This window comes from Callithrix jacchus, chromosome 8, assembly GCF_049354715.1.
Source record: "Callithrix jacchus isolate 240 chromosome 8, calJac240_pri, whole genome shotgun sequence".
Lineage (NCBI taxonomy): Eukaryota > Metazoa > Chordata > Mammalia > Primates > Cebidae > Callithrix > Callithrix jacchus.
The window spans coordinates 31,563,308-31,580,964 of NC_133509.1; the positions used below are offsets into that span (position 1 = coordinate 31,563,308).

General features: G+C 46.1%; 1 protein-coding gene across 10 annotated transcripts in view; it reads right to left on the reverse strand.

Annotated features, from left to right (window-relative positions):
• FRMD5 (FERM domain containing 5) overlaps positions 1 to 17,657 on the reverse strand; it is a 368,823-nt gene that overhangs the window by 28,715 nt on the left and 322,451 nt on the right. For all 10 annotated transcript variants that reach the window (XR_013520906.1, XR_004729640.3, XR_013520907.1 and 7 more), the window contains 3 exons: positions 13,100 to 13,197; positions 9,176 to 9,299; positions 5,231 to 5,318 (listed from right to left, as the gene is read on the reverse strand). Coding sequence is in view for 6 of the 10 variants with exons in the window: in XM_009005349.5 (XP_009003597.1) it covers positions 5,231 to 5,318; positions 9,176 to 9,299; positions 13,100 to 13,197 (310 nt within the window). In the remaining 4 variants the exon portion in view is untranslated. The remainder of the gene's footprint in view (positions 1 to 5,230; positions 5,319 to 9,175; positions 9,300 to 13,099; positions 13,198 to 17,657) is intronic.

A 17,657-nucleotide genomic window follows, 5' to 3' on the forward strand; every position in this document is an offset into this window, starting at 1 on the left:
ACTGGTTCAGAAACAGGAACGTCTGGCCACCATTTCTAGTCCCCGGCAGTTCCACTTCCAGATTCAAAGTAGCCTTCTGTCTTCTCCCACCCTACAGGACACGCTGGGTGTGACTGAGCAGAGAACACAGCATTCTTGGTTGTTAGACCTCTAGTGTCATCCTGTTCCCTCTCTGGGGCATGACTCTAATTTAATTTCGATGGGTGAAGCCACTATTTCTTATAAAACCCTCCAGAAGATGATTCCACATGTTCTACTAGATATTTATGCCCATTTCTGAAAGAGCTCACAGTTGGGAAGCTGAAGTCAGTTATGAAAATCACCCAGTCTGAATATACTACACTTAAACTTGGCCATAATAAACTAGAATAGAAATGAAGAGGAGGAGGAGGCACCCCGTAAGAGACTTGGTGTTACTCCATGACAGCTCAGAAATGGAATTCCTGGTGGAAATTTCACTAGGTGGCTTTGGTGAAGTTCTTCATTTCAGCAGTAAATCTAACACCCTACCTGCAGCACAGCCAAGAGGGGCCCACCCATCAGTGGAAGAGCCATCACTGATCCTTGCTCTGCTTCTCAGAAGTGAGGGGTGCCAGGTGTGGTGGCTCACACCTGTAATCCCAGCACTTTGGGAGGCTGAGGTGGGCAGATCAACTGAGGTCAGGAGTTCGAGACCAACCTGACCAACATGGAGAAACCCCATCTCTACAAAAAAATACAAAATTAGCTGGGGGTGGTGATGTGCGCCTATAATCTCAGGTACTAAATCTCAGGAGGCTGAGGCAAAAGTATCACTTGAACCAGAGAGGTGGAGGTTGCAGTGAGCCAAGATCATGCCATTGCACTCCAGCCTGGGCAATAAGAGTGAAATTCTGTCTCAAAAAAAAAAAAAAGTGAGGGGCAACTCGTCAAGACAGGGGAAGGAGTTCTTCTTTAGAGAGCTGGCTAGGTGGCTGTATTATGAAAGTAATGATTATATTTTAAGGGCAGAGGGACACTGAAATTTTGTTTTTGTGGTTATCTAACGTAGATCCTGCTGATATCAATTTTATCCTGGTCTGTACAAAGCAGGCATAAAAACACTGGTGAACTTGCATTACATTTTTACAGGATGATGATATAGTTTGGCTCTGTGTCCCCACCCAAATCTGGTGTGGAATTTTACTCCCCATGTGACAGGGGAGGGACCTGGTGTGAGGTGTTTGGACCATGGGGCAGTTTCCCCCATGCTGTTCTCATGATAGTGAGGGAGTTCTCACAAGATCTGACAGTTTAAAAGTGTGGCCCGTCCCCCCTTGTTCTCTCTTTCCTGCTGTCAAGTAAGACATGCCTTGTTTCCCCTTCCACCATGATTGTGCTTCCTGAGGCCTCCCAGGCATGCAGAACTGTGAGTCAATTAAACGTCTTTTCTTTATAAATTACCCAGTCTCAGGCAGTTCTTTATGGCACTGTGAAAATGGACTAATACATATGATGTCAATAATCCTGGAGGTTAGTGACCTTTCTGTATCAGAATTGGCAAGGAGTTGTGCTTAGTTCCTAAATTCCATCTCTCCAAAAGGAAGACCATGAATAATAACTGAAAAAGCACAGCAATGAGACTCAGGTAACCCTGGGTTCGAGTCTCACTATGTTACCCAGTACCTTTGAACATGTTAGTTGGTCCCTTAGAGGGGACTTATCTCCCTCATGTCCCTTCTTGTCTGCATTTTCAGAGGCTCAGTGTTCTTATCTTAAAATGGGGACAAGAATATCTTCTGGGCAGTGATGTTGTAATGATTCAATGAGATAATATGTGAGCCTGGTACAGGCAGACTCTCAATAAATGGTACCATCAAGACTCTTAATAACAAGATTGTGTATCTGTAACAGGCCTAACTACTCCTTGAACCTTAACAGGGCATCTCCATAAACTGGGCCTAGGAGGCCAAAATATAGTGCTGCAGGAGACCCAGGTCAAACAACAATGTCAGGGCCACCTGAACGGAGCAAGATGGTGGATCCTGAAGTTAGAGAGCTGTCAGGGCCGGCCAGGAAACAGATGTAGCAATGGACTGCCAGTGGTTTGCTTCATTCCCCTCCTCAGGCAGCTGTAGGCTGGGGCTGCTGAGGCTTTTACCAGGAGCTGCAGGCTGAGACTCAAGACAGAGAGTGCAGGACAGCCTTGGGCACTTTTGGAATTTGGGTATTAGCTAATAGAGCTCTCTGGCTGTCCCATTCAGCATTTGTAGAATCTCCTCTTCCTAGTCCCAGGGCAGACAAGGACATTCTGGGCAGAAAGAAACCATCAGTGTGCATAGGAAGAACAGCAGCTTTTTAATCAGTCCAGGGGACCGAGCCTAAGCTGGAGAGTTGTTCTGCTCTCATTTAATTATCGAAATGATTCCTCTTCTTCTGTCCTCCCTAGGGCTGCATGCCCCAGATTCCCTGGGCCCAGTAATTGCCTCTCTGTTAATAGAAATCATCAGTATTTATTACACCGAGTGTGCCAGCTTATTTCAGCTCTTCTTGTAGCAGCATTAAGGGGAGTGCTTGATAGCATATCACTTAGTGACAAGAGTAAAGGCCTCTGAACTGTTCTCTTTGCTAGGAGGGCTGAGGAATCATGGGCAGAGCCTAATGAGAGAGGCTGAGGGACTATATGTGGGGTCTGCAATAGGGCCCTGACATGGCCCTGGGTGAGGAACAGGCACAGGGCTCAGCAACAAGGGACCTGAAAACCAATGAGATGAGCACTCCCATCTTCTCCCCAGCAGAAGTCCCCTGGGGATTTCTGTTCTTCTATAGGGTACATAACAATAGGTAGTGACTTGAGTTCAAATTCTTGCTCTACTGCTCAGGGCTTATGAACTTTGACCTCTTGGAATGCCAGTCTTCTTATCTATAAAACAAGGCAAATAACATCTACCTCCCAGGACTTGGTGTGAGGATCAAATGAAAAAATAATGTGAAAAGACTCCACTGGGCCTGCCATAGGAGGCATGCCACAAACAACTCTTCTTCCCTCCCTACCTCCCTCTTTCTTTTCAGGAGTTGATGCTGTGGGGTTGAGATGACATGACATATGTGACTGGGCCGCAAGTGCCTGGTATGAATGCTGGTTCCTCCCTGCAGCCTCTTCGGCTTCTCTGTGCCCAATGATAGACAAACTCATCCAACACAAGGCTAAGACAGGAGCCTCACAGCCCTGGAGTATACATGGATTTGGGCTGTAGACCAGGATGGCTGCCACTATAGCTTCCAGACTCCCATGGGCAATGGTGGAGAATCCCTTTCTCCCCTCTAGTCAGTGTAGTGCTCTGGCTCGCTGTCTGCCCTTCTCTGTATGCTTTCAACCCCGCCCAGGGACCCATCTCTGAAGAGGTGGGTGCTATGTGTGGCCTCAAGGAGACTGGGCAGGTTTGGGGTCAAATGCAGAAGTAACCCGGCCCCTTCTGATGACCATATCTTCAGGCAGCTGTCTTTAATGTCCTGGAGTGACTCAGCAGTTCAGGAAGCACAGTTATTGAACACATACTGTGTACTTTCAAGTGAGGCTCAGAGAAGCTTCCAAAGGCCCCAGTAAATAGGAGATGGGAACTGGAGCCCAGGGTCAGCTTATACAAAGCTCTCTTCACTGCTGTGAGGGTGCCCTGCTAACAGTGACTGAGCAATTTACGGGGGGGCATTAAATTACATCTGTTACACAGAGGGCATTGTTTAGGAAGTTTTTGCTAATGTGTAAATATCCATATGTCGATTCTCTGGTATAACAGCATGAGTGTGTTTTCTAACAGTGTGGCTCCAAGAACACAGGGGTTACTTTGCAGCAGGCTGTGCTAGTGGATGGGGAACTGTGGGGTAGATAAGATGACCAAGGTTTCTGAATGTCAGGATGTTCTCAAGGTTCACAAGTCCTAGGCAGGAACAAATCACCATCATTTCTTCAAGGGGCCAAAGGACACACCGCTTTGTTCCTATGGCATTGTGCTTGTTCATTCCCATTTGTTATGGGCTATATTGTGTCCTCAAAAATTCCTATGTTGACATCTTAACCTCCAGCACCTCAGAATGTGACTTTCTTTGGAGAAAGGATCTTTAAAGAGGTAATTAAGTTAAACTGAAGTCATTGGGGTGGGCCCTAATCCAAGAGGACTAGTGTCTTTGGAGAAATCTGGACAGAAATATGTACAGAGGGAAGACAGCGTGAAGATATAGGCAGATGACAGCCATCCACAAGCCAGGAGAGGGGCCTGCAAAGGATTCTTCTCTCAGAGCCCAAAGAAGAAACCAACCCTGCCAACACCTTATCTCAGACCTGCAGCCTCTAGAATTGTGAGACAATAAACTTCTGTTCTTTAAGCCACCTAGTCTATGATACATGTTACAGCAGCCCTAGGAAACTAACATACTGTTCTTTTAATTTTTGCTTGAAACTTAGTGTCCCCTCTCTGGTTAGGAAGACAAGGTTGATGTCTTCCTGTTCCTGGCTGATACTGTTTCCTTCAGATCAGCTTGACAGCTGGTTTTACTGGTGATACTGGACCCACTCCAATAATGGAAAGCGAGAGGCAGAAATGCAGAGACACTGAGGTAGAGACCAGTGGTGTCAAAGCAACAGGGACAGGCGGTGACGTGAAGGGACACAGCTGCAGAGAGAGACTGGAAGGGGCCATGGGTCTGCACAGGCCTTGGCAGTGACTGGCTGCCTGCGCTCATCTCCAGAATGCCAGACACACATGAGTAATTACAGAGGTTTTCTCTGGGCAGCCTCCCCGGCTGCTTCCCATATACTCCTCACAGGTGCATAATGGAATTAAATGTGACTCCGCTGCAGTTCCGTGCAGTGACTTATGCCACTGCAGTCAATAAAACCCACTCTTGGAAAGAAAGTAGATTACAGGTCAGGAAAGGATGGGCAGTTGCTGAACTACCTCTGATGGTTCCCTGTGGGGGCCTTCCATATCCCTCCTCTCTTCATTTCTACCAAATTACCCATTGCGGGCCCTAGCTTTGGATTTGTAATTTAGATTGACTTTGCCTCGGTTCCTCTGACATTGATGTGGCACTAAAAAATAATGCAGCATGGGATCCGGAGTTTTCCAAAGGAGGTATTTTCTCTGGCATCTCACTGAAAGTGCCAGCCATGCAGATGTTGAAGGGGGCTTCTGGCCGCAGGCATGTGGGCCCTTCCTCCTGACGCCTTCTAGAGAAGGAAAGGTCAGCGTAGTCTCTAACCAGGGGGTCTTACCTTACATGGGTGAGGATCCACTCCATATGTTTCCAATGTCTGTGCTTTTCTTAAGAAGTTGAGCTCTGATGTTGCTGGTGTTTGACCACTGGAATAAACAAAATGAGATGATTTCTAGGTGTCCTGTTCCCACAGGTTCCCCTGGGATAAACTCTCTATGAAGAAGACGTGCTCAGGGTGAGCCACATATCTCAATTTTTGTAGGGTGTGCTCCCTGCTTGGTTCTAGGACCAATTTCAGAGACTCCTACTAGAGTCTCTGTCTTCAGATGTTTTCAGAGTGAGGCAGGCTAAATAATGAATTACTTGGGCTGAGTATGAACAATAGGGAGTGGTGGGGACTGTGGCAAACTGTAGCCTAACCTACTGACTATAGCTGCACCTTAATGCTGAGATTACCATCCCTGAGAATGCAGGGCCCACTACTTGGGAGGCAAAGGTGGGAAGTAGGAGGATCACCTGCGCCCAGGAGTGCGAGGTTTTAGTGAGCTATGGTCACAGCCCTGCACTCCACCCAGAGTGACAGAATGAGACCGTCTCCAAAATAAAGAAAAGAATGCAGGGCTCAGCTAGATATTGTGATTTTATATGAAAAGTCAGAGATACTGATTTTTATGTGGTATTTTACAATTTAAAATACTATGGGGTAAAACAAAATACATCTATAGGCTGGAGGCAAGTCATAGGCTTTTCACATGTGATCTGATCTAGACTGAAAAACAAATAAGGGGCTCATATAGCTAGCTGGTGTCACTCAGCCCTCTTCCTTTGCCAAAAGGGAACACAGGGGTGAGGAGAGGCAGAAGGAGACAGTGCTGAGCTCCCATGCTTCACAACAGCTGCCTGTCCACATGGTGATGACCATGAAAAGGAAAGATGCTGAAAAAGGCAGAGATCAGCCCCAGCTCCAGGCCATCTGAAGAGGCATTTGGCATCACCCCTTCCCACTGCCTCTTTAGCAGGTGTGTCAATGGGATCATTGCAGACCCAGAGGCAGAATCACCATCAGGTTCTTGCCTGGTCCAGAGCTCTGCAAAGCAGATGTACTTCTACAGAAACAGTGTTGGCTTTGGTGAGGAGGGACGGGAAACTTGTGAAGTCAACATCTTTGATGACTGGTGGGCAGGACTGGGCATTGCTCATTTCTAAGCTATAATTTACCTCAGGTGATTTGGCCAGGCAGGAAGATAAGCTGACCCCAGGGAGGAGCAAGCCAGACTCCCCCTAGTGTCCCTCTGGAGAGGCATCAGTCAGGCAGCCCCTTTATGTGCCAGCCTCTGTGCTACTTGTTGGAAAATAAACCAAGAAACACAGCATACAGTCTGGGCTCTAAAGAGCCCATATTCAAGTTGCAGCAAGGAAGCATGGATACATTTTTACATTATGAAGACGAGGTAGAACCTGTGTAAGGAAGTATTCCTGTGAATACGGATTATATGTCCACCAGTGTATCTCAGGCACAGGGAAGGTAAGTTTGGAAAATACTTGTGTGGCAAGCAAAGGGCTGGCTAGAGCACTGCTTCTCTTTCCAGAGAGTATCCTTGTCTGCTGGGGGAGTGGGCCCTATGGGCTCCATTTACCCCTGGACTTGCCCCAAACCTCCAGGGTCCTCAAAGTGGGCATCATTTCCTGGGGGAACCCCCTGCTTTGAACTAGGTTTCTGGATGGTTGTACCCTCTATTCTGACATCTCCTAAAGCCCTCCAGGCAGTTCCAGCACATCCCTTATCTCTTTGAAGGAACCTTGAGGACCGTGTCCTCAATACCGCAGGCCCATGTTTATCCTAATCTTTATCACAAGGGGTCGCTATTCCCTAAGAGAGTGACTAGGTGCCATGGGGTCCTGCACCAGGGAAGGCATACCCAGGAAGAGGGGCAGCAAGCATACAAGATTCTACTTGTTTGGTGTTGCCATTCTTCTGGGAGGGCCAGAAACCCATCCTGCCACAGGGCATGGGCAGAGGGGTCTGTTTACAAAGGCTAAGAAGGCTTTGGGTTATATTAGTTGGTAAAGTCATTGAGTGAAGGGTTTCTGGTGGCCCGTGGTCAGGGAAGGAACAAGATGAAGTTTAGTCAGCATTAGAAATATCCTGCTCTGCTCCTAGCTGCCAGGCATTTAAAAGGTATAATGTATTATGACAATATAACATTTTATTTTTATATTTATTTTTCTTTTTTTGAGACAGGGTCTCACTCTGTGGCCCAGGCTGGCATGCAGCAGCGTGATTCCTGCTCACTGCAACCTGTGCCTCCTGGGTTCAAGTGATTCTTGTGCCTCAGCTTCCTGAGTAGCTAGGATTACAGGTGTGTGCCACCACATCTAGTTTTTTTTATATATTTACTTTCGTTTTCAGTAGAGACAGGGTTTCCACCATGTTGCCTAGACTGGTCTTGAACTGCTGGCCTCAGGTAATCTGCCCTTCTCTGCCTCCCAAAGTGCCGGGGTTACAGTTGTGAGCCACTGCGCCTGGCCAACACTGCATTCTATATCTCTTTTTTCCCCTCATAGTTTGTCAGTCTGGAGAATCTGTGCTCTACACCAAGTGGAGCCCAAACACCCTATTGTTACTTTTTAAAACGAGTCTTTGTAGAAAATCCCACTTCACGTGGGTGAAAGGCTGCATTAATGCTGTTTTATGGTATTCAGCATATTCTGGGCAAAGTGAGAGAAGCTGAGAAAGATGAAGCTCCACATTTGAAGCCACGTCTCCTCCACTTCCTTCTGTGCAAAGTCAGGGACTCCAGGTAGGGTGTGGTGGGGGGCTAAGTTAGGTGGGGCTGAGGACACAGCCCTGAACTAAAGTGCTCCCAAGGCACTCTCAGCATTTATGAATCAGCCCTGCGCAGTCCATCCTCTGCTGAGAAGCCACCTGTCACACTGTCACAGACTGAAAGCAGAGATCTGCCCTTTTTCATATCCTCACTCAACCTCTCCTTTTTCTTTCTTTTCTTTTTTTTTTTAAACAGAGTCTTGCTGTTACCCAGGCTGGAGTACAATGGCATAATCTCAGCTCACTGCAACCTCTGCCTCCTGGGTTCAAGCGATGCTCCTGTCTCAGCCTTCCGAGTACCTGGGATTACAGGCACCCACCACCATGCCTGGCTAATTTTTATATTTTTTTTTTAAATTTTTTTTTTTGAGACAGAGTTTCACTCTTGTTACCCAGGCTGGAGTGCAATGGTGCGATCTTGGCTCACCGCAACCTCCGCCTCCTGGGTTCAGGCAATTCTCCTGCCTCAGCCTCCTGAGTAGCTGGGATTACAGGCACGCACCACCATGCCCAGCTAATTTTTTGTATTTTTAGTAGAGACGGGGTTTCACCATGTTGACCAGGATGGCCTCGATCTCTTGACCTCGTGATCCACCCACCTCGGCCTCCCAAAGTGCTGGGATTACAGGCATGAGCCACCGTGCCCGGCCTAATTTCTGTATTTTTAGTAGAGACAAGGTTTTGCCATGTTGGCCAGGCTGGTCTTGAACTCCTGACCTTAGGTGATCTGCCAACCTTAGCCTCCAAAAGTGCTAGGATTATAGGTGTGAGCCACCGCCCTTGGTCTTTTTCATCTTTTTTCTCTTCTGTGGTTTCCTTTGTGTTTATCTTTTACTTTTCCCCAGTTCATGCTTTCCTCTGTATCTTCATTAAGTATCTTAATGAGGCAAATGTCTTTCAGAGGCCAATCCTTCTCTATTTCCCTTATAACACGACTTCTCCCTCCTCTTTAAGCTTCAGTCTAAATGGCTCTTTTTGGAGAGGGAGCCTACAGGGTTTGTGGCTGTGACTTGTGCTGTCAGTGTATCACTGACAATGGTACATCCTGGGGTCAGGAAGGCTGGGGAGCATCACTCTATGTCAACAAATAGTCTACAAGAGCAGATGACACAGCATGGAGCCTGTGTGCTCAGGCTGTGGAGAAACCACACTGTTCTGGGCCTGACTGTCACGTACCTGAGTTCTGTCTTGTGAATCTCAGCAATTTTCCTTTCCAGCTTCTCTGAATGTTTAGGGAAAAACTGGAACTTGGAGCTGTAGCCTTCAGGGTGTTTTCCTGAGTCATAATCCCCAATCTCCGCTTTCAAAAGGAAGGTGGAAAAAAAAAATTGTGGAGACAGGTAAATCATCACTGGCAAAGCAACAAGAGATTAGCACACAGAGCAAAAGCCAAAGCACCCATCAGATTTACAAGAAACAGTGGATTCTGAGCACAGCTGTGGGCTAGGCAGAGGGCAGGCCCCTCAGGAGCATGAACACCGTTGTTTTCCCAGGTGGACACACTGGGTTGACATTCAGGTCTATGCAGAGAGACAGTAGAGCTGACCTTGTGTTCTGGGGTCACCACAATAAGTTTATGATGAAAGAGCAGAGGCCTGCACTATGGTCCTCAACCATTCTGCCATGAGAAGAGGGTCTGGGAGCAGTGTTCTTTGTGGCAGCATAGAAAATGGTGAACTTGATTAGAAAGAGAGATCCTCTTGGGGCTCAGCCAGTTCAGAAGCCTAAATCCTGGTTTGAGGATTTTAGCAGGAACACAGTAAATTGATAAATTAACTGTGATCCAAATTCAGAACTCAACCCTCAGTCCAAAGTCCCTGCCAGGTGTGAGCCTTTCTCCTCTGGCTACTCACAGAGAGAGTTCATCTCTAAACCTGATGAGATCTCCCAGCAGTAAACTTTAGGAGGGCAGAGGACCCGTGGTGCTTTCCACACCCAGGTCAGAATCCAGCTTTCTCCACGTGAAGCTCTCCATAAGGAGGATGGAGGGTATGATAAAATAAAGAGGAGGGGCCAGCTACTCTGTGGGTGCCCTTTTTCCTTCCCAGGTGAGAGCCATAACCACTTCAGATGTGAAGTCTTAAGGGAGGAATAAATATTAAGAGGAAAATGTGACTTCCTCCCAAGGCTGAATATTGTACTTGTGGCTTGTACTTGTTCACTACAAACCTACTCACTGTGTCTTCCAAATTACTTGGGAATTTCTTTCTTTTTTTTTTTTTGAGACGGCATCTTACTCTGTCGCCCAGGTTGGAGTGCAGTGGTACAATCTCAGCTTACTGCAACCTCCACCTCCTGGGTTCAAGCAATTCTTACGCCTCAGTCTCCTGAGTAGCTGGGACTACAGGTGTTTGCCACCATGCCTGGCTAATTTTTTTTGTATCTTAGTAGAGACGGGGTTTTACTATGTTGGCGAGGCTGGTCTCGAACACTGACCTCGTGATCTGCCCACCTCTCGGCCTACCAAAGTGCTGGGATTACAGGTGTGAGCCACCGCGTCCAACCTACTTGGGAATTTCTACGGTTAGCAAGAAACCCAAGCATGAAGTCTAGGGTGACCTTGAGCCTTGGAGTCTTGTTTTTTCTTTCTTTTTGAGACAGGGTCTGTCACCCAGGCTGGGGTGCAGTGGCATGATCATAGCTCACTGTAGCCTTGACCTCCTAAGCTCAGGTGATCTGCCCACCTCAACCTACAGCTGAGACTACAAGAATACACCCCCAGGACTGGCTAATTTTTTTTTTTTTTTTTTTTTTTTTGAGACAGAGTCTTGCTCTGTTGCCAGGCTGGAGTGCAGTGTCGTGATCTTGGCTCACTGCAACCTCTGCCTCCCAGGTTCAAGTGATTCTCCTGCCTCAGCGGGGACTACAGGCGTGCGTCACCATGCCCAGCTAATTTTTGAATTTGCAGTAGAGATGGGGCTTTATTTACCATGTTGGTCAGGCTGGTCTTAAATTCCTGACCTTAGGTGATCCACCTGCCTTGGCCTCCCAAAGGGCTGGGATTACAGGCTTGAGCCACCACGTCTGGCCTAATTTTTAAATTTTTTGTAGAGATGGGGTTTCACTCTGTTGCCCAGAGTGGTCTTTAACTCCTGGGCTCAAGTGATCTTCCAACCTCGGTCTTCCAAAGTGCTGGGATTATAGTTGTGAGCCACTGTGCGTGGCCCAGTCATTTATATTGATTATATTTAGAACGTTCCAGGTGGGAAACAGTATTGGACATCAAGTACTTTTCTGAAGAAAAACGAATGATTGGGTAACACTGTAGAAAAGACTAGAGTATAAGACTTCACTTAGGTCAGGCCAGGCTTTCTCTGTAAAAACAAAATGGGTACTCAGGACTTGGAGACCAGCCTGGGCAACGTGGTGAAACCCCCTCTCTACAAAAAAGTAAAAAATGTAGTTGGATGTCATGGTGTACACTTGTTCCAGCTAGTTGGGAGGCTGAGGTGGGAAGATCACTGAGCCCAGGAGGTGGAGGTTGCAGTGAGCCAAGATCACACTACTGCACTCTGGCCTAGGGAAAAGAGCCAGATTCTGTATGAAAAAAAAAAAAAAGAAAAATCAAAGGGGCATCTTTGGGTATCTTAAAATTAGCAAGTACCTGTTGGACTCCCCATGTCGGTGATTTTAAAAACAGGAGTCTTAGAAGTCAAAGTGGCAATGGGCTGACTTTTACATTCTTAACACAGGTAGCCAGCCATGATATTTCTATTGTCAGGACTTTAGTGTCTTATTCTTTAGTTAGTTTATATTGGCAAGCACTTTCCAGGTTCTCGTCACAAAGTAGCCTCTGGGATTTCCAATTAAGAGTTCAAATTCTTTGGGGGAAACTTTATGATTTCAGTGCTATGGTCCAAAATGATCCACTAGTAATGGCAGTTTCAGGCCTTGGGACTAAGAAATCTCGGAAGCTGCATTTAAGTGTCTCTGCATCTCAGGAGAAGGGGACAGGTGTGAAGACTGCATATATCTCCCAGTGTTTTGCAGAAAAAGTCAATCTGGGCATCAGCTGGGTAAACCTAAACTCTTACTTATTAGCCTGTTAGGAAATATGCTTGTTACTTGGAAACACTTTCAACTTTGAGTACCCTGTACTAAAAGGTCTCTGAAATAGATATCAGAATTCCAATATACTTCACGTCTTGGAGATTTGCCTGAGAGGATGGGAAAAAAAAATCAATTCTGATTACTCTCTAGTGTCTCAGGGACTTTATCAACCAGGGGCCCAGGGCAAATCCCTAAAACAGAGTCAGAATGACTTTAAGGAGCTGGTAATAATACCTTAGGCACAGTTTAGGGCTGAGTGTTCAGTGTTATCTGACTCTAGGAAATCCAAGCAAAATCCTCTAACTTGTCTGGGTGTGGTGCCTCAGACCTGTAATCCCAGCACTTTGGGAGGCCAAGGCAGGTGGATCACCTGACGTCAGGGGTTAGAGATCAGCCTGGCCAACATGGTGAAACTCCATCTCTATTAAAAATACAAAAACAATTAGCTGAGTGTGGTGGTGTATACCCGTAGTGTGTACCTGCAGCTACTCAGGAAACTGAGGCAGGAGAATAGCTTGAACCTGGGAGGCAGAGATTGCAGTGAGTTGAGATTGAGCCACTGCACTCCAGACTAGGCAACAGACCGAGATGCCATCTCAAAACAAAACAAAACACAAAATACCCTCTAAATTGAACTCTGCTTCAAGTTAGATATTGTTTATTTATTTATTTAGAGATGGAGTCTTGGTCTGTCGTGCAGGCTGGAGTGCAGTGGTGTAATCTCGGCTCATTGCAACCTCCATCTCCTGGATTCAAGCAATTCTTGCACCTCAGCCTCCTGAGTAGCTGGGATAATGGGATGCCCCACCACACTGGCTAATTTTTGAATTTTTAGGAGAGATGGGGTTTCACCATGTTGGCCAGGCTGGTCTTGAACTCCTGAACTCAGGTGGTCTACCCATCTCAGTATCCCAAAGTGCTGGGATTACAAGTGTGAGCCACTGTACCTGGCCTAGATAATGTTTAGATTCAAGAAGTAGTCATCTGTGCTAACTGAATGTAATCAGTACTTGGCATGAAAAGCAAACTTATCCTGTCAAAAGTCATTACCTTGAAGGATGTAAGCTGCTAACAAGGCAGCATCCGATGTTTTACAGAGGAGGCGGCCATGGTAGAGATCCCTTTTGATCTGTAGGAAGACTAAATACCTGGGGAGAAAACAGAATGAACAATAAAGGATTTCTTTGATTGCTTTAAAGATAGAAATATGTAATGTAAGCCTATCTAAATCTTTGTCAGGATACTTTAACTACATTAAGAAAAATTCTTGAAACATAACGTAGAACAAATACATTCTCCATTTCCCTGTAGACTCTTTCAAGTACTTTGCCCTGAACTCACCTGAGGTTCAGTTCAAAATATGTCAGTTTCCTCCTGTAGCTCAAAACAGAAATGGCTGTTTCCTGGTAAAAGCATCACCCCTCCAGTTCTGGGCTTTGGAAGGAGCCAGTCCCAGTCAATCTGGAGCCGAAAAAGAAAACTATGCCATCAGAGACTGGCAAACTGGGCCTCTCTACGCCTTGGGTGCTGGCTGATGTTCCTTCTTAAGTAGAATGGTGGGTGAAGGAACTAGCCCAGGAAGAGCTGTTTCAGCTTGCCAAGAGAATCTGTCCATATGTGGAAACAGCCTGCAGTTACCGAGGTTAACCAGACCTTTGAAATGGATTGAAGTGTAAGAAGAGTGAGCCAAGATTGCACCATTGTACTCTAGCCTGGGCAACCGGCGAGAGAGACCCGGTCTCAAAAAAAGAAAAAAGAAAAAGTGCAACAAGAAGCACTGGTGAAGGAAGCATACAAATGAAGCAGAAACCTGGGGCCAGCATCTCTTTAAATACAGAAAGCTGTTACCTCAGGTGGAAGCAGGATATCAAAAACAAGAGCAAACAGTAGCTGACATGTATTGAGAGCTTATGATCTGCTTCTCTACACACTTTACATGCAACATCTTATTTAATTCTCACGTAACACTTTGAGATAAGTACTATTATTATCCCTATTTTTTCCAGATAAAGAAGATGAGGCCTTAGTGATTTTCTCATGGACATGCAACTAAGTGGAAGAGCCAGGATTCAACTTTAGCACTGTGAGACCCCTGAACTTTGCTCTTCATCACTACGATATTCTGCCCTCCTATAAACACTTTGCAGTCTCACTAGGTGAATGGACCCTGTCACAGTAGAATGGAATTGATGACTTTCCATTTTGAAATATCTTCACAAGGAGTGTGGTCTTTGCTGCTCTTCTTAGAAGACCTGTGAGATTATGAGGAGCATCAATTTCTGGGTGGGATTGGGTGGGTCACCTACCATGGTAGCTCCTTGGCCAGGGAGCATCTGTGGTGATTTAAAAATATTTCTGGCAAGGTGTGGTGGCTCATGCCTGTAATACCAGCACTTTGGGAGGCTAAGGTGGGCAGATCACAAGGGCAGAAGTTCAAGACCAGCCTGGTCAAAATGGTGAAACCCTGTTGCTATGAAAAATACAAAAATTAGCTGGGCATGGTGGTGTGTGCCTGTAATCCCAGCTACTCAGGAGGCCAAGGCACAAGAATTGCTTGAATCGGGATCCAGGAGGTGGAGGTTGCAGTGAGCCAAGATTGCACCAATGCACTCTAGCCTGGGCTACAGAGCGAGACTCCGCCTTAAAAACACACACACGCACGCACGCACACATACACACATATAAAAATATTTTCATAAATTCTTTGATAATCATAATTTCATGAGTTAGGGCTTGATTCTTTCTCTTTGAGTGTGGCTTAGAACTTGATAACTCACTTCTATTAACAGAATTTATTCTATTGATAAGTGAGTGTCTGACTTCTGAGGTCATAAAGTCCTTGCAGCTTCCTCCTTGTTCTCTTGCCTTTAGATTACTCACTTTTCTGGAGGTTGCTTCAGCAGTATTATAGAAAGGTCCATGTCGTGAGGACCTGGGGCCTTTGCCAACAGCCAGCAAGGAACTGAGGCTTCCGGCCAGCAGCCATTTGAGTGCCCCATGATGGAAATGAAGCCCCCAGCTCCAGTCAAGCCTGTGGATCACTGCAGCCTCAGCCAACCTCCTGACTGCAACCTCGTGATTTACCCTGAGCCAGAATCACCCAGCTAAGCTGCTCTTGAATTCCTAACCCATAGACACTCAGAGATAATAAAATGCTTTTTATTTTAACTTTTATGGTGCAGCATCCCTAGGATAGTAATGAAAATGTAGTAAAATTCCTTTAAATTCTACCACTCTGAACCAAAAAGAAATTGACCCCTCCCTGAACAACTGGAGGTTTCCATTGTTTCTGTTTTCAGGCTGAAGAATAAAATAGAGGATTTCATGTCCACCTGATCATGTAAAAATGCTCAAGAGGAAGACGGCTGTTGATAGTGCAGCTTCTAGGAGGTGGTAGGAAGGGGTCCCAGCAGGTAACTCTGAGAGGCTTGGGTTTGGAGATTCAAGCAATTAACAAACAGAAATGAGGGAGCAACCAAGCCTTCTTTTCTCCTCAGGCCTTGCTACTCAAAGTGTAGCCCACATATCAGGAGTATCAGCATCACTTGAGAGCTTATTGGAGATGAAGAATATAGGCCCATCCTACACTTACACTTACACCTTTTAACAAGATCCCCAGGTGATTTGTGTATAGATTAAAATTTAAGAAGCTGTCCTAAGAAAATTCAAAAGCAACCTTCTAACCACAGCAGATTAGACTGCCTTCCTCTGATCAAAGGGAGTCTTTTAGTCTGGAAGTTATTAAGAATCCAACCCCTTGCTCCTACCAACCCTACTGCCCAAATGTTTGCCAAGAAAAACTGAAGGAAAAAAAGACATCATGTAGAGTGAATAATAAAATGGATCTACCAAATCAAGCTCGTCTTCACTCTGCTTCCCACAATGAAATGCCACACGTTGTGTGGGAGAGAGTGAGCAAGCACTTCTCTGCCTCTCACTGTTCCAACTCCCACCTTCCACAGGCTTCAGCAGGATGTGGATGCAAACCTTTTGCCCCTTACTCACTGATCACTCCATGGGCCTGGATTCATGCATCACATCTTCCATGTTTCTCTGCTTGTCTGTGTCTAAAATTCAGGGACTGTACATATTGGACTAAAGAAAATACTGCAAAGGGATAACATGGCTCTGACAGTGATTTTCAACATGGCAGAGAGGGGAACATCTTCCGGGGGAACCCGTCAGAATCCGTATGTGTTGGGTGTGCTCCTGTGCTTTGAAAAGGCCCCTTTGGGCTGAGCGGGGTGGCCCACATCTGAAATCCCAACACTTTGAGAGGTTGAGGCGGGTGGATCACCTGAGGTCAGGTGATCAAGATCAGCCTGGCCAACATGGTAAAACCCCGTCTCTACTAAAAATACAAAAAAAAAAAATTTAGCCAGGATGGTGGTGCATGCCTGTAATTCCAACTACTTGGGAGGCAGAGGTTGCAGTGAGCCAAGATTGTGCCACTGCACTCCAGCCTGGGTGACAAGAACAAAACTGCATCTCAAAAAAAAAAAAGAAAAAGGCCCCTTTAAAGTTTCTGATTTGCTTCCCTGTCCCCTCACCCAAGGGAACAGGATCCTGCTCACTCACACTGAGAACCACTGTCTTTCCAAGGCATCATTACTGATGGCAGCTAACAGCCTCAGGTGAACTGGAATGGAAACAACTGGTCAGGATTCCTTTTGATTTCTGGTGATAAAACAGTTGCAGGGAGGTTAAAGGCAAGGCCATGAGGCATTCTCAGGCAATGTCATAGAACTAGATGGGAAGAGGGAAAATGGTACACTAGTATCCTAAAGAAGCAAACCATAGTTGAGGACAAGAAGAGATGAGCTCATGAAAGAATCAACTGAGCTTCAAGAGAGAGGAAGCTGCACTGGGGACCCCTCCCCTTTCTGCCACAGTGGCTTCCATGGAGCTTTGTGTTTGGTTCATTTAAGGAGATAACCAGTGACTCAGTGTTGTTGGTGAAAATATATTCCACATGACTCATAGCATCCTTAGGTCCATTCGCAAGAGACCCTCGCATGTTCTCCCCTGACACACATGGGCCTAAGGAAGACAATCTTATTGCCGGAGGTACTATCTCCAGGACCACTGTGTATTGCCAGGCAAGGGGTCAGCCTGCTGGGGCTGCCCAGTCCAGCCCTCCTGAATCTCTGAACCTTAGAACATTTCATAGCCAAGGAAACTGAAGTCCAGAAATGTAGAGTGACTTATCTGAGGTAACACAGCAATCAGAATCCAGGCCTTCTGACTCAGCCCAGTGCCTTTTCTACCCCCACAGTAATTTGGTTAGTTATGAGGTTAGTCCTAATCCAAGTCAGGAGAACCCTCTGTTATCAGAGAGAAATTCTCACCGGGACAAAAGGATAAATCAGCTCTAGACCGGATTTTGGAGAACAAGCTTGCTTCTCAGGAAACTGTTTTGTTTTTTAAACTTTGCTTGTATCTTTCTGGCCTCAAAGAGGCTTTACCTCACCTCCATTTTTGTTTTAATGCTAGTGTTGTCCTAAATTGATTAGAGTGTGAATCAGGACAGAATGAGCAAGAGCCTGAAAGATGCTAAGGAAAACCTGAGCTTTTCTGTAACGCGTATATCTCTCCAGGGTACTAGCTT